Consider the following 17955-nt stretch of genomic DNA (forward strand, 5'->3'; position numbering starts at 1 on the left):
GTAAAATAATGATTTTTGCAGTGATATTTGTAGTTTGCGTAAAAATGGTAAAAATGGCGATCCCTCGTCATTGGTTTTTAGATTAGGGCATTTATTTAGGTCATTGTGAGTGAAATAAATGAAATGGAGTGTAAGTGGTGAAAACCGACACGGTTAGACCGCAATGATAACAAGGTCGACGTGAACGTGAACAATGGCGGTTCACAAACAGAGTAGTCCTTATTACATCGGCATTGTTTCTTTGATAAATGAATGTTTCCACAAACCAAGATAAAACCATCAAAGAAGAAAGGAATAAAAAGTTGCGATGATAAAGTCCTAGACGAACAACAACCGCAAAACCGACGGAGCCAGATCAAACGAAATTATTCCAGTTATTTTTGAAACAATTCGGCGAATGAGAAGAGAGGGAAAAACGAAATAAAATTTGCCACGCTTAGTTTAATATAAGTTGATGTGTGTCGATACAGGAAATGAATGAATTCTAGATACACACCTTAAGTCGTTCCTATTCTATCAACGGATCCTCTAGTGTGAAGATAACGACATTTTCGACATGATGACGGGAAACTAAGAGACGAATCGACAAGAAAACTCCAGGGTGAATTTAATCTAGAGACTCGTGTGTTTGTGGATTTTCAAGTAGTGTTTTGGTATTCCTCGTGGATCGGCCCGTCTCATCAAGACAGAGAGGTCGCGTTTGTATCAGGGATAACGAACCTAAGATAAAGTCCTCCTGATAATGGAGCTCGGGATTACTTTATAATTCCCGGTATATCCCACTTTTGTTTGTGTTACACATTTTTAATTTACGCCGGTCTTAAATAAAACCCGCACCTTGATTGGAAATTTAACGGGATTCTGCATTAATACTCACCTCAAAAATGCGCTAAACCTAAATCTACCCACAACGAACAAAATGCCGGTTCGGTTCAAATTTATTACTTACCTGATTTGGGTTTATAATCTTTGATAACAGAAATTCGGATGATTCTGTCCTCAATTTTTCTTCGATGATTGATACTCCTTGGGGACGCAGCCCGCTTACTCCAGCGTTTCTCAACCTCAGGGGCGGCAGATGACAAAAATCTTACAAACAAATCATAGAACGCAATGAAACGAAAACAAACAAGGTAATAAATAAATCGTACCAACATTTATTGAGTGTATCACATTACATATTATTTTGTCAAGAATTTAGAAATTTTAAGTTGTTTATTTATTAAAATAAAAATTGTTTAACTTTGACAGTCTTAACGCTTTTTGCTGTGAAACTACAAAATTTTCTAACAAAACTGAAAGATTTCAATGGTTCATCTACTATACGAACTCCAAATTTTAAATTTTTCCGAAAATCGTTTTCTTGTCAATTTATACGCAGACAAATTAAAATTTTCTGTCATTGTGCTGTAGAGACTTTACCATCCTGTTAATTTTAACTGTCGATTTGTCAAATTTACATGACAATCACCAAACATCACTTTGACACTTCTAAATATTAAATAATAAATATATATATATATTAAATATTTTTTATTTTCGGTATTTTCACTTTAGAAAAATTTCATACAAAACTCGTCTGTAAAAGGTTTTACGTGACTCGGAGTTTTAAAATAATCGAACCAAGTTGCTTCATATTTAAATTAGTTTGTCTTCAGTAAAATGTCGTTTTTCTGATTTGTGAGTAAATAACTTAAACAATGCAATACAGATTTGTTCAACAAAATTCCAAATTTTTGATTAATTTCATTATCAGGGCCAAGAATACGGCGAAATTGACAGCATTTACACTTCTAGATCTTCCATTGTAAATTTTGACAAAATCGGAGGCATAGAAGCTCAAATAGCGCATTTTTTAGATGAGATTCTTGATCTACTTGTTTCGAAATTTTTGAAGAACTACAGAAATTTAAGATCATGTCTAAATTTTCATAACATATTTTTGATTTTATGTACAAAAACAGGATTTTCTGATGTTTTTGCTATTCTGAATTGCGAGGAGTGTGTAAGTCGACTTGCTGTTCACGTTTACCAATTTTTTTTTACTTTAGTATATTTTTTGTTCTCATTTCTCTTCTTGGGTTTGAAAAAAACAGACTTAATATAATCCGTTTTTATTTTTTCCAAAATAAAATACATGTAAGTGTAATTTTAAACTGTTAGGATTTGAACTGGAACCGCGGAAAGAGCCGCAGCCTCTTCGGTTCGAATTCAATAACATTATTACAGCAATACTCATGCGTTATATATACATTTAGTTAATTTTAGAGTTATTACACAATATTTAAAATTATCTTCGCTACATATAAATTTTAATTTAGTTATAGTCGGGATATTCCGACTCGTACTAATTAACCATCAATTGACCTCGTCGTCAACCTTCAATTTTTCATCACAGGGATTTCAATGTAATGACATGAAATTTTGGCAAGATAAATTTCTCGAAACTGCAGCGCCATTAAAATATTGCAAATGTAGGAACTAAAGGGAAAAAATTAACCACGACGAAAACTTACCTTGTCAATGAAATTTCATGCAGGACTTGGATTGAAATAAGTGCATCAAAGTTAAACCTTAAGCCCTAATGTGTCCTGATATGCACGTAACACTTTGAGATATTATTTTTACAATCTCTCTAAAATTATAAACGTTTTTACAAACAGACTAGCCTTAAATTTTGGTAGAGAAATGAACAATGAAGAGAATGACAGTCTGTGCTGACATATTTAAAAGCTCGATTCACCTCGATGATCCAGTAACAAACTATTTTTTGAGGGAATGAAGCGTTTAAATTTACATAGATATGATGCTTATATATTATGGATAAGACGGCGATCGATGCCCGAAATGATAACGACTAGAAGAATGATTTGATTGTTGGAAACACTTATTAGAGTATGTACAAGAGTAAATGGATACATTTTAACATAGATAAGAACTCAAGTGAACAGAAACTTCAACGAAACAAACAGCAATTAAAGGAATGTAAAAAGCAACAGTACAACTTATATCACTCACACAGGTGTCTTTGGCTTCCACGAATATCTATGCAAAAGCTGATAGAGAACACAATTACCTTGGAGATAACGTGAGTAAAAAACAACACATCGCGACGAGGGAAACGTGAGGGAGAAATGCTTTCCGGCTTCCTGCAGCTGAAAAAAAAAATTAATTAATCCTCTCATTCAAGACACAATAACATGTGACAGATACATTATGAAACACAACACAAATGTTTGTTGGACCACAAAAGATTTTTGATTAATTACTTTCATAATGCAGTGTTATTCGTTTACACACGAAAAGAAATGATCAGTTTGGAGTTTTATATTTGTCACACGTCGACAAATCCAACAATGAAACCAGATTCCTTTGAGCAAAACGCTCGTTAAAATTTCAGGGGTTGCCAGACGAAGTGCATTTCTGGTGGGTGTAGTTTCTCATTTTTCACATGTTAACAACTCAAATAGATTGGTGCAAACAAGGATGTAAACAGAGGAAGTGCGATATTTTGTCGGGGCAAAAGCGCTCGTGATTTTTACGTCACTAAATTTATTTCATGGCAGTTGTATTAATCAACGTCAATATTACGGTATGAAAATATAATTTCACTGGAAGTCATAACTCACTTTACAGCCCCTGCCAACGTTGACTGCACTTTCTGATAAATTTTTATTGATCAGATTCAAAATATTTTGATACACTAATTTTTTTTATTGAAAAACTAACATTTAATTTTCTAATTTACTCGGCGAGACGTGACATTAATTTTAAAATGAATAGTTAACATGTTTTTACAAAAACAGTGAAATTGCATGCAGAATGTTAATCCAAAGCGCTCTAAAAAACAAAAGGCGCTTTGTGCCGTTTACCTCAAATAGTGAACAATTTTACAGTGTTTTAATTAGGGATTACGCACCAATTTAAATCGGTAAAGAGTTGGAAGAATCAATTTCTGAACTCGGAAATGCAACGAGAGTGGAGACAATTGTCAACAATTAAATTAATTAAATTAAATTTTAACAGTTGACGTTTCTTATTTTAGTTGATATCACGTAACCAAAAAGCGGCACATTTAAACTACGATTCTTTTATAAAAGCCCTGTACTTTCAAAAATTCAATCCATCGTATTCCTTGTTTCATTCTCTATCGAAGACGTATTTTAAGCTTGTAGAAGCCTGACAAATAGTATTTATTGAAAATTAATTTATCCGGCGCGACATATCATATCGCGGCTCTGGAGCACACCCATACATGCTTCGTGTTACACTCTTCGGCGCGCCGGATAAATTCTATTTATGAAGTCTCCATAAATCAAAAATACGCTGTTGATATATAGCTTGGTTAAAAGAAAGTATACAGTTTCATTTTATCTTTTTATTCTTAGTAATCCGTATTTCAATGGCTTTAAAATGAAATAAGAATTTATGATCAAAGTTGACACGAAAGAAAAAAATTTGCCAACAAATGCAAAATCTTAGTTCCTTATTTCTAAATATTTAGTTTTAGGCATTTAAGAACTGAAACCTCATACAACTGAATGAAATAAAATTCAAAAGAAAATAAAGTAAGAATTCTAAGCCAAGTACTAAACATTATAGAAAATTTTCTTTCGATTTTGGACATTCTTTAAATATGTAGAAAATTTGAGAAATGTTTTAGGAAGCTGAACAAAGAATTTAGAAAATTTAAAAATACAGCCATACAAAAAAAGAAAGAAATTTAGAGCATCTGAATAAAATCTAAAAATCTATATTCAAAACAATTTGAAAAAATCAGTAAATGTGAACGTGAAAAAACGTTAGGCCTTCAAAAACTGAGTGATTAAGAGCTGTAGAGTCGGCATCCCGGGAAAAAATAATTTTCTAATTTGCAATCCTGTAAATTTGGGAACATTTAGAATTGAGAAAGCAACACTTCAGAACGTTATTATAACCAAAGAATCTAAAAACTTGAGAAACTGAGAATCCAAGAACCTATAAAACTTAGAAAGAAGCTCTGAGAATCTAAGATTCTTAAGACAATAATAAAAAAAAGAATTTGGTAAACTGCCACACCGAATCTAGAAAATCTAAGAATGGAAAAAGTGTAAAAGGGAAAGATTAAGAACTTGCGAATTTCGAAGATCTAAGAATGTCAGAATTTCCGACCTAATCAAATGATCTCCCGAAAATCTAATAATCACAGCAAACCCAATCGATTTAAAGCAATTCAGAGGACTTTCACACCTAAAAAACGCCAAGTAAAACAGCACTCTCCCGCTTAATCTTCTTAACTTGTGGCTCATAACTTCTATTCCAGAAAATTTAAGCAGTTGAAAAATGATGAATGCGCCTGATAATTACTTAATTAATTTTCATCGAAAAAAATTGCAGTTAAGCCCTTTAAAGTGTCCGCATGTTCGGGCGCATCCACCATTTTCCCCCTTGTACAAGTCAAGTTCATTACAACCGAATCATTTCCATTGAGTTCTTTAAAAACTCACAGAACGAGGCTTATTGTTAGATAAAGGATCAAAACAAGGGTCATCCTTTTTTGTAGTACAATAAAGCCAGTTAATTAGTAAAATTTATGATCTGTTTATTACCGTATCCCGGGCCCTTGAAGCCGTTCCTCTCTTCCCGATTCATTCCTGTGAGTGATTTTTTTCGCTAAATAAAATCCTCATTATCCTCATCCGTTCCCTTATTTTCACGAATGAATAACCGTCGTTTTTATTTCGCGATAAGTGTGCACAATTGAGGTGTAAAAGCCGCATCAGAAAGAATCACGTCACACCATAAGAATTACGAGCCGGTTCGTATTATCCTGCGTTGATAACATTGTCCCGACGACGACGAACACGTGTGTTGATAGTATCGCTAGAGTGTAAGGATGTCGTCCTTTCCCCTCTTTTAGATCCTCGTGCATGTCGTAAATTTTGAAGAAAGCGGATGGTGCAGTGCAGGAAATTTATTTATGAATACTTTTGGCCCGTTTCCAATAAAACATGTTTCTGTGAATTTCGTCCTAGATCGATCATTGAGATTATGAAATACGAAATTTATACCTTGGTTAATCTCGGAAGTGGGACGCCGTTTCCATGAAGTTGGGGTTGCTGACAAAGGAAAATGTTTACTCGGAGGCGAAGTTGTACTTAATTTAAAAGTTGGGAGTGAGTAGTCCGGATCATATTATATTAGGCGACAATATAAAACTACGAAACAATAGCGGGGACTTTATTAAATTTTCTTATATGAAAATGAGCTCAACTTTGAAGTGTTGAAGGTTGAAGGTGGTGCTAATAATATGCAACTGCTTATGTAAAGTTTGGAGGCGGAAAAACAAAGCACCACATTCTTATTCGAGAATTAATTATTATAACCAAAACAAATAAAAATACCTGTGGAATCGTAGAAGTTACCTTGCACTCTGTCAGCTCTGGATCCAGCCGGAGCCACCGTCCCTCTGCTTTCCAAAACCGAAGCCCTCTGCGGCCTCTCTCCTTCAACGCTCTCTTCATTGCTGCGTGAATACACACTTTCAATGGACGCGACACACTTAAGCTTCATATCGCCCTTTTTAAAATGCTTATGACGCACAACAAACTCCAGCCCCAAAATGGTAGTTTCCAGGCCTTCACGTCCCGTTATGATCTTCTTCTGCGGCTTAAGAAACTTGGAATCTGCCGGTTCCCCATTGATCATCCATCTCAAATTGGCGGCGGGTTTCGAGCGTCCTGACGTGCAATTCACTCGAACAGTATCACCGACTTGATAGCGAGGACGGCCACCTGATATTCGGGGACCCTCTTCTGGTAATGCTGCCAACAGAAAAAAGAACGCCTTAATGGTAAGGACCACGACCCGATAGTTTTAATAAAGTTTTACGGAGGTGTGATCGGAATGGTTTAGGCCATTTGAGAGCGAATTTATTGGGTCAGCTAATATAAACACGAGCTTTTAGAGCTCTTTGAAAGATAAGTAGTTTGGCGTAAAAATGAGATAGTTACAGCGCATAAATGTGTCGTAAAATAGATACACGAGTGTAGATTTCAATTAGGGAGCCACAATGTTTCAAAAACCGCACTTTGTTGGTTAAAGATCACTGGAAATTCCACCTCCGCAAATGAAACGCGTTAACGCACTGCACGGAAATAATTTATTTCAGTCGAGGAATTGTGTGTACGCCGGGACCTCATGCGACGTCCCTACTATTATGCTCATTCAAATATACCTAAAATATCAAATTGAATATTCTTCATGAACCTTTGTGATGGAAGTAACATCACAGAATACCGCATAGAACCCTCCGAATATCTCAAACTCGAACCTCCATCTTATTTATACGGCATTGCTTAATATCATCCCATTGAATTTGTTGGCTAACTTCATTAGTACTAGCGTTATTCTGAAAACTTGATAACATCTGCTGAAGCTCACTGAACCGAGTTAATATTTTCCGTCATAGCTTGACACAAGAAACGGCTGAGTGCATGTCACTGATGGCATTTTAATAACAGTATCGACGGTATATTAAAAATATATCAAATAGAGTTGTGTTAATTCTATTAGTTTTAAGGGGCACAACCACTGTGAAATTTGGAAAAAATCGTTTTGTTTTTTTTTGCATATTTCGATAGTCCTATACCTTTAAAAATAACAAACAAAAATTTCAGATAAATATTTTAAATAGTTTTTGAGTTATAGCTATTAGTATAATAAACTATTGCAGCTATTAACTATAATAAAGTTATCTTTAAAGGCGTTTTTCAAATTGGCTGTAGTTGCAACTCAAAGACAAATCATCCAATCGTCTTGAAATTTTTTTTGTTTTATTTTGTGTCTTGCTCTGAACGATGAACCTTCAATTTTTTCGATCATATAAAAAATGTAATTTTAGCGGGCCAAAAGTCATCAAATTTTCGAGCGAAATTTGACTTTTTTTTTCAAAAATCCGCCATTTTGTCAATTTTCAAAATTTTTCTACTGTTTAGGTTTATTCCACGGAAAATATCTTCTAGTTTAATAGTCTTTTTATTTTTTTTTGATTTTAATGCTTTTTTTGGGGGGTCACAGTGGTTGTGCCCCTTGAAACTGCAGCACCGCAGATGCTCCTATTAATTTCTCCTTCTTTATAACGCAATAACCATTTCTGGTTAACTTCAACGTGCAGTTTCTTGGTGCTATAACTTGGGAGCTTAAAGCTGTCTTAAGCTAATGTTTGACGGTGGAAAGTTGGACCGAGCTTTTTGTGATGAACTGGTTTCCAACTTAGAGAAATGGTGGATGCGCGCATTAAAATCTATGTTACACAAACGAACGTCCATCAAACCCTAAACTATATTTTCATTATTCGAAAATTGTTATCCCGCTGGTGCTGGTGAGGAAACGACGCTGTTTCCTGCTATGCAGATACATATTTTGTAGCTTAACATAAAAAGTAATCGTAAAATAAATTGATTCATTACATTGTATGCGGACGTAAAAATAAATTTTCTTAGTGAATGCCAATCTTCCGTCGTGCACTAAAAAAAGGATTTACCTTAACGGTGATGGAAATTGTTATCGCGTGAAATCAGTGAAATCGATAACTTAACTTGATTATTAATACACGTAACTCGCTAAACTTGGTAATTATGATTGACACAATCGACTTGTTTGAACGTGTTTGGATGAAGATTAACAAATTACTGGAAGGAGTGTCGGGAAGTGGTATTTAGTTAAGCATGAGCTTGAGAACGGAGACAATTCAGTGTTGTTGTGAGAAGCACTGAACGGAAAGTGGACGTGTTTTCCCATGTTTGTTTAAAGAACTGGTGATGTCTTTATTGTATCTGGGCACCATTGAAAATCACAGCGTTTCAGAGATTCTGATGAAATATTTAGAAGATCGTGTCCTTCCGAGTCACGTTGTTAAATATTAATGTCGTGATATGTCGGCGGGGAAAAAAAAACGACAACTTCTTGGTTTTTTCATAATATTGATTCGACGATAAAGAAATAGTGAACAATCTTTCACTGTCTTGCATGCTCCATTTGTTCCTAAAACCGGTGCTATTTTAAGTATCGACCTAATCCCAGTTGTGTGCTGCGCTGTTAAATTATAAAATGCGAGAAGAAAACAATAAATCGCTGGTGTTAAGTGGAGTTAGCTAAGAAATCAAACGTTTTGGCTCCAACTTTGCGCTTTCCTACATCGGATTATTCAATTATTCTAAAAGGATGGTTCATCCGCAATTCAATCTCGGTGGTTTTTTACCTGTCTTACTTCTCTTTAGTCGTTGCTTCCGTTATCCAACTTTTATCTTTGGAAGAGAGAATAAGTGTGAGAGCTGAGCGCGTAAACTTTCAACCGCCCGCCTTCTGTATCTTATACTGGAAGATTAAATAAAAGAGAGAAACAATGTCATTTCGACTCTGAAATTCTTTTAATGGTCGCCGATCCTTGGATCCCGAACTTTTTACGAATCCGACTCTGAAAATTTACGTCATTGTTCAACACATTTATAAAGCGGTCATTGTTTTTAAAGTCTCGTTCAGACGGCAAACTTGAGTAGTTCAACGCAAAACATCGATGTGGAAACCATCTCACCATTCCAATTTCGCCGAGTAATTGCATTGCAAATCGCAGCATGCAAACTCTATAGTAGTCATTACTGGAATAATCGATCCGGTTTATTCCCGAATTCGCTCCTTTTTTTCACAGGATCGATCCTAGTGCCGCGGCAGGCGGCGACTCTTCCGTTTATAAATCATTGCTTCCTAATGTTCGGCCCATTCTGTGTTAGTTAATATTAAGGGAGTTTAAAGCTAAATGCTGTATAACTGGAAGATATGGCTGTACTCTGATTATACGCTCTTATTCATAAGCTCATGCTTAACTAAATACCGCTTTCACTGGAATTTGTTAATCAAACCAAACAACTCGTTCAACTGTCAATCAACATCACCACGCAGGAATAAGTGAGCCGCATCCACCATTTTTGGTCTTAAAACAGGATTTGAGTTATGGCTTCTCCAACACGTGCGTACTGTTGAAATCATTAAACGTTTCCTGCTTGAAGTTATTTATTTCTCCTCGTCTTAAATATCAGAAATTAAGTTTTTTTGTATATTTCAAAACTTCATGGGCGACACGATTCCTCCATCAGAGAACAACAAAACCAAATAAAAGAATAAATGACAGCACTCAAGAACTGGCGGCTCAGGAGAGAAATACCTCATAATTAACAAAGTAGCTTTTATTGGAGGAAATCCCAGTTCCTTGTTTGCATGTTCTTTATAAGAGTTCGCTGAAGTAAAAATGTTATATTTCTGAAGCAATTCGTAGAAAAACTAACGAACTGACCGCGACCCAGTTCCGCCATCAAATTAACAAAATACATCGTCGGAAGAGCGCAAGAAAACCAAATAAAAGAATAAATGAGTGACAGAACACAGCACTCGAAAACATAAAAACCGGCAACCCGGGAGAGAACATACATTATAATTAACTAATAAAGAAAAAAGTAGCAATAGACAAACAAAGCGAGCGGCACAACCGACAAGAATTTGACTAATGAAAATTTTCTATGAAAATGTGCAATTTTGTATCGGACGATAAAATATTTTCATTTAATTTCTCATTAATCTGGAAAGCGTTTCATTGCGAATATTTTTCGTGGAAATATTAGTATTCATAAAGCTTCCATACACGTTTTAGTATCTAATTAACTTAACGTTTACCTTTTCATTAGCTTTTAAAGTTCTGAAATCGTAAAAATTAAAAGGATTTGAAATTTTGTAGCCTTTGAACCTGAAAGGTATAAAGAACGAGCATAATAAGGTTAGCTAGATTTTACGCAACTCATTTCCGTTCATAATGAACTATTTAAATTGCGAAATGCTCGTAATGTCTCGAGTTATAAATTTCTACTGAAATTCCAAAAATTATCATTTTTCGGTGAGATGTAGCTTTTATCTTTATGAGCGAATCTCAAGAGCTCGATAAAGAAAATCTGATAATGAGGCGGATTTTAAACCCGTTAAATTATAGCGATCTTTCATGTAGACGCGTGAATTAATGACATGGTAACAGTTTACAACGTTCTGGAACTAAATGGGGACCTCACACACGTCAAAATGAGATTAAATGCCCCAAAATTTATCGGCTTTATCAGCAGAGGTGGTGTCTTTGGTTTTATACCTTGTTGCTGTGCGTATTAAATCCTCTTTTGATTTTCTTCTAAATTAGAAATCAATATCCGGTTTTAATTCAAAGATAATTATCAGTACATGCCCTTTGTGTCGACATCATAATCATCAACCTGAATACCACAAACTTTGTTCACGTATAATTATCCTTGTCCTCTTGTGACGGTCATTATTTGAAAAAACAACCCTTGGTCACGTTGGAACGAAATTGTTCCGCTATTTTAGTCCACGTATTGATCGCAATAAAATTAGCGTCAAATGTCGCGTTTTATAGCGGAAGTTATTAATCGTAGATAGGTAATATGTTTCCATTGTAACTACCTCGGTTTAGTAGTAATAGGTCACAGTAAATTCGTGCTGATGATCCTCCACGTTAACCGGAAATTTTCTTGTTTGTACTCCGAGAATGAGAACGGGATGTGTTGGTTAAAGAAAGACAAATCTGTTTAATTTTTCAGTTTCGGAGCGGTTGCCAAGTCAATAGCCGAGCAGTGATATTCGCATTTTTTCGATTTCTCTTCGATAAGTTTAATTACTTTATGCCCTCGTCTAAAACATATTCATATTCTTTAATTCAAGGAAGTGGAGTCGGTTCGAAAGTTTTGCAACTCGATGTAAACTTTATTAATGAATTCAAAAAAACCCAAGAAATACTTCAAAGCTTGTCTAATGCTTCCTTTGGTTAGAAACTTTTAACGAGTCTCCTAGCCCAGTCTTTTATGTATTTGATCACAAATGTTATTTTTAGTTCAAACTCGTCGGACTTGGTGAATTCAACTTAATGTACTTAGCGTTGAGCTTTCTAAAGCTTATTTTAGAGCTTTAAAATGTGGTGGTAAATATAAAAAACGCAAAAAACGCCACTCGCTTTTGTTCTATCTGCAACACCTCCATTCTAACAGAGGAGATTAATCCAGGATATTGTTCATTTTTATTTCGAGCTTTGGAACGCCGCTGCATAGTCGATATTTCCTCCGAAATAATATTCTGATTGAAGTACAGAGATGATATTCTCGTTTTATCTACGCAAACATGAAGTTTATTTAATGAATTTCGCGCAACCCTTTATCTATAGAATGTCCTCGTTAAAGACATTGCGTCAATTTAAATATTCGTTCCGCTACACCCAAAAGAGGAGCATCATTTTGACGCACCGCTGCGGCCTAAATTGAGAACAAATTTGTTTGTTCTGTGAATAATTGCTCTCATTCTGTCTAATTTCTCTTTAAAAGGGTTAAAGCGTTCCGACATTATAGTGAAAGCACATTTATAACATTGCCCTGTTCAGGAACTATTATTTCAATATAATTATCTTTCGGTGTCGAGTCGGTCATTACATTTTCATTTAAAATGAACGGGACGCGGCGGATGCAATTTAAAAAAATCCGATCCGGATGAAAAACCGTCCCGTAATTACTCACTGCCAAAACAACGCTAAGCTGAGCTGTGTCTTATGTTAATCTGGCATAATCCTGTCTGGTTGGTTCATGCTCTCCTGCCAGGACTGGGCCATTATTCACGCAGCTCAAGGCTATGTTCCCTTATTAATGTCGGGACTTGACTAACGTGTGCGCTCAGCCCTTTCGTCATCTGTCATACTTCGCCAAACTTTAGGGAGCGCCGCACTTAATTATTTATAAATACCAAATAGGTGCCTCGTTACAATAAAAGCCTCTCGCGAAAATTATGCTGCACAGCTGTTGAACGGCGCGACAATTTTATTAAAAGAGAAATGCTTCTAAGGATCGAACGAATCCTGTGTGGCCGCGCAAAACCGCATTTTCCGCCGTTGCGACACAAACGACATTACGAATTTGTCGCTCATTACACGGCGTAAATTTTAGAGAAAAACCAAACGGGAAATCGTTCGCATATTTTTGTTTAGTTTGCAGGAAGCACGATTATGATCATTTCCGATTCGATTGAGGGTATGACACCAATTCTAATTTTTTCAATTCTGGTACGTACTGTATACACCCGGGTGGAAAAAAAACGTACGTTTAAACAAAAGCTTTATTAACATAGTGAAATACAGCGTGCAGATACTCTAAATAAATTCCTGAAACTTTTTGCAATGTTTTGTGTTAACTAAATATAAAATCTACCTTATGAAAACATTGAACTGTGCAACTACGATAAAATCCGCGATTATCAAAAACGCAAACACCTGATTTTATTAAAATATAATCGTCGATTTGATAGGATTTTATAGGGATTTGTGTTTGTTTCAAGGCTTCCAAAAACAATTTCAGGCTGTGAATTGTTTACGAGTTCAGTTTAGATTTCAATATCGTTGGCAAATCTAGCTGGACAAAAATCAAAATCAAGTTGTTTATTTGAATTTCTGAATAACAAATATTGTTCTAAAATTAATAATTAATAAAAGTTTTGATTTTATCAGAATTGTATCTACAACCAGCAAAAACAACTTCACTTCCTTGCATTGCAATTTCAACCAAATTATCAGGACTCTACATGCAAGCCTAATTTTTCAAACTGATTTTGAATTTTGCAAATTTGTGACATTGATCATTCAACTAAGAAAACTATTTTTTCTCGGAATATTGCTTTCTAAAGTTTCCTTTCTAAGTTTAAAATAAAGATAAAGTTTAACTAGAGTTTTAAAATTTGTTTCAAGATAGTTCAGTCTAGAACTAGTTCTGTCTCATTAAAGAACCATTAAAGATTACGCATTCGAAAAATCTCAACCATATACAATCAAATACAGGCGGTTGCAATTAAAATGAATACAAGCTCATATCATCGTAAATTTTTGGTGTTTTTTTTTCAAAATTTCCAATGAAAATCAACGTGAATGATAAAAATACAGTTGGGGAGAGTATTGAATCACATAAAAATAAAAAAAATATCCACAACAAAAGTAGACAGTAATAATAACACTACCGACCTAATTAAAAATTTTAAAAACTGGAAATTAGCCCCATTAAAAAAATCGCATTAGGCTGTACTTATTATTCCAATGTTGCAACAGTTTTTAATAGATTCGCTTTAAAAAGTTTGATGAATGTCGAAAATATCAAAATTCAACTCCAAAAATTGACGAAATTTGATTTATTTCCAGCTAGATTTGCGATCGGGACCACTGTGGCATCAGTCAGGTCTAAAAATATCAGCTATTTATGGAGTAAATTGGGAAAAAATGGTAATATTTTAAGCATTAGACGTGATTTTGGCTCGTGACATTGGCATCAATATGCAAAATTTACTGTAGCAGTAGCAGTTCTGACAATTTATTTTAAAATTTAGTTTCCAAATAATTTAAAATTTCACGCACACAACTCGGTTTTCTACATTCTAAATTTTTTAAATCCTAATTTTCAAAATTCCAAATTTTCATGTTTTTGATCTGAAATTATGATCACATTGAAACCATTTTTTCTGTTTTTCTTTCCGACCGTTGAATTTAAACCTAAAATTTAAGCAAAAGTATTGAAAGTAAACGTAAGAAAAGAAATTTAAAATACGACGATGGTTTAAATCAAAGTACAAATAGTGGCTTCAATGTGATCAGATTTTGATGTCATATCCCAACCAATTATTGCAATTTTTAACTCGTCGAAAAAGTGGTAAAAAAATCAGCGTTGCAGCCTAAAAGACTTCAAGGTTTCGCAGGTTGGTCGCAAGATCCTAAACTGACCGTTTTTGTGCGAAACATTGGAAACAAAGTTTTTTAATTTCGAGCTCCCCAGCTCCGAATTGTATGAATTTCATTTCTGTAAAGCTGTGGAACCCGCGAAGCCCATTACGGAATTTTGCCTCGTATGAATTGTAGACTCCCACCCCAGGACTTCATTTCTTAAGTGAAATCGTCAGTAAGTACCAACATCCTAATAAGTTCCGATAATATTTATTCAATGCTTGGAATCCTCGTGCAGTATTTTCCGTTATTAGAAAAGTTCAGGAAATATCAGCGTTCAATTTACGAGATGCGCTCTCGAACAAGATAAACAAAAAATCAGTATTCACTTCACAAATAAAAATACCCACCCAATAAAACCTTTCCATTTGGGTCAATACAGTGATTTAACGCACCACATGTAAATTCCGTCCATCCGTAGGTATTAACTCCAGTGACAGTAACTCATTTCGTAGCACACGCAGTTGCGGTTGGCACTACACGCAATGCCACCGCATTCCGTGCAAAATAATTAACATTACGTGTTTCTTCCAGTTTTTGGTATTTGTTCACACTTAAAGTCATTTATCTCTTGGAGGATTGTAATTTTCAGATAACGTTTAGATTTAATGGAGGCTCGAATTTAATTCGAAATTAGAATTGACATTTAACGCCGTCTTTTACGACTCCATGCAATCTGACACCACATTCGCAGAAGTTATGCAACCTGGAGTTCTAAACGAACAAGTACAGTTCAGTTTCAATACTCAATTGTACTTGAGAAAAAGTTTCAATGACGGTTCACGTTACTTAAAATCTGAAAGTTTCGATTTGGAGAGTGGCAGCGACCGAAGCAAACTACATGTGAAGGATGGAATTGAAAGAAGTTAAATGCGACATTCCGGAAAAAAATAAAAAATTAGAATTCATAGATCGTCGCCGGTTTAAGGGCGTAAATGAGAAGGCGTAATAAAGAATCAACAATTTCAATAAAGAAATCGGGAATTCATTTATTGTTAAAATGCCGATAGCGGCAGGGGTCCAACAACAGAACTGGTTATTCCTCCGGGACATTTCCCAATCCTGGAATGTTAACTTATTTCCGGAGCCATTCTGTACCACTCCGGTTCCGGAGTAGGAGCACCAATTTTCTTAAATGTAATTACTGCGCGGCTGAGAGCTAAACCAATCGAGACAAGGCCTCGTCGCTTCCCCGTCGACTAATTTAAGCTCTCTCCTTAAACTACTTTATTTGTTTTCTATTTTTGCCCAGATTAATGGTCTAGTTTACATATTCAAGCTTTGAAAGTTTGCAGCGAGTGCAGAATTAATGACAAAAATACGAGTTAAGATAATCGATAAGTATTTGGTGCGGAAATGCTCTCAGCATAATTACAGACACGACGTAAATGAAGTTGTCGGCTTACCTACGACCAGCATCTCGCCATGTTCGGTGACGGTTTGAAAGGAGGGAGCCTCTCCAGAGACTTCGCATCTGTAAACACCGCTGCTGGAGAGTTGAACGGAAGACAAAACTACAACGGTTTCGCTGGAGTTGTGCATCTGAAAGAGAGGAATCGCAAAATATCAGAACTTTCCGCATTCAAAGTTTATTTTAAAGTCGTTCGGTTAAACAACCAATTTAACTGATAACTTTGATAAAAGCTTTCGGAATATGTAATGCCGGAGCTGTCTGATAAAAGGTCGATATTCAATCTATTTCCAATTTCTGTCAATAGTCTGGCCCCTTCAAACCCCTAGGTGATACATCACTCCTTTCTTGTAAGGTAGTCTACTGAGAAAATTGATTGCGTCATGTTGTAATACTACAGCCTGCATTTATAACATTATATATCCGGACGTCACTCACTAAAAGCTACACGAAAAATTCACAGACCCTTCTCTTAATATTCACGATTTTTCCACGTCTAATGGCCGCAAAATCCACTCAACCGCAAACCAAAATAGAGCTGAACCGAGCAAAACGTTGAATTTTTTAAGTATTGTATTTATTTAAAATTTTGCGCTGAAAGCTACTTTATTACCAGATCACGTTTATGGCTCGGTTTGTAGATCGTTGAGGGCGTATTTAAGAGCAAAGGACTTTTACAATTTTATTTTTCTTTAAATTTCACCTACTTATTTTCACACTAATTTCAGTTAATGACGGTATTTTAGTATTGCAAAAGAGTCAACAAGATTTCTAAATTGATTCCTGATTCTGAATGCAAAGCTCGATTCAAAAATATTCGACGTTATTTCAATGGAATTTCACAAGCTAATTATACCTGACATACATTACTTATTTACCTATCTTTGTCAATATTATACAAGTTTACATTAAATATACCAATGATTCATTAATAATAATCAAAATTGATCTTGTGATTATTATAGTCGTCTCTAAAATGATATTGTGGTTTGTTTCAAATGATGTTCTAATTGTATTTTCAATACCTACGACATTTTCTTCAACAATTTATAAATCGTAGATATCTCAGTAAATTGTCATTTCTAAAATTAAAATAAGTAGACTAATTACAGCCGCGGTGAAATTATTTCCGACGTCTTAAAATCTGACGTATTTACAACCTTATTGACATATCGAGTGATCCATTAAATTTCCATGCGCGTTGAGAAACAAATTCGTGTCGTAACTTATACCACCACACCAGTTTTGGACCAATGAAAACTAACTGTTCGACAGTTTGCGAAGAAGTCGCCGACATACGTTTAAAATGCATGGTCTGTCTAAAACTGAAATTTAATGGATCACACGATACTTCCTAAAACTAAAATTAATAAAAAATGGATAAAAATCAATCTTATCTACTGTGTGGTCAATTTAATTTTGTATCTAGTTTCTAAGAAAGTGACATCTGTCATTCGGTTCACAATGTGCCAGCCAACTAGATAAAAAATTCAACTGACCGTTTTGTGTGAATCATTCAGGGGCCGGAAACTTTGGATTTTTAAAACATCTCAGATTTTTATCTTAAAATGCAAAAATGATTCCAATTTCTTCTTATTTTTATTCCGTTTTGTTTTACATTATCGGATTCTGAAAAATCTCTAAATCCTCCGGTTCTTCCTCATTATTTAAGTTAATGTTCTAAACTGTAGACAAATATAAAATCGAAAAA

The 17955-nt window shown here is 35.0% G+C and overlaps 1 protein-coding gene across 2 annotated transcripts in view; it reads right to left on the reverse strand.

Annotated features, from left to right (window-relative positions):
• Positions 1-2098: 2098 nt before the first annotated feature.
• The window catches only part of LOC148170516 (uncharacterized), a 114379-nt gene continuing 98522 nt past the window's right edge, over positions 2099-17955 (reverse strand). Inside the window, exons 3-5 of one of the 2 annotated variants that reach the window (XM_088043496.1) lie at positions 16240-16375; positions 6384-6803; positions 2099-3155 (exon numbers count right to left, since the gene is read on the reverse strand). In XM_088043496.1, the coding sequence (XP_087899622.1) occupies positions 3073-3155; positions 6384-6803; positions 16240-16375 (639 nt within the window). In that variant the 3' untranslated portion in view covers positions 2099-3072. The remainder of the gene's footprint in view (positions 3156-6383; positions 6804-16239; positions 16376-17955) is intronic. The other variant, XM_088043497.1, reaches the window with a different exon arrangement.

Source organism: Gnatocerus cornutus, chromosome 8 (assembly GCF_029298725.1).
Source record: "Gnatocerus cornutus isolate USDA-ARS CGAHR chromosome 8, icGnaCorn1.1, whole genome shotgun sequence".
In the NCBI taxonomy this organism is placed as follows: Eukaryota; Metazoa; Arthropoda; class Insecta; order Coleoptera; family Tenebrionidae; genus Gnatocerus; species Gnatocerus cornutus.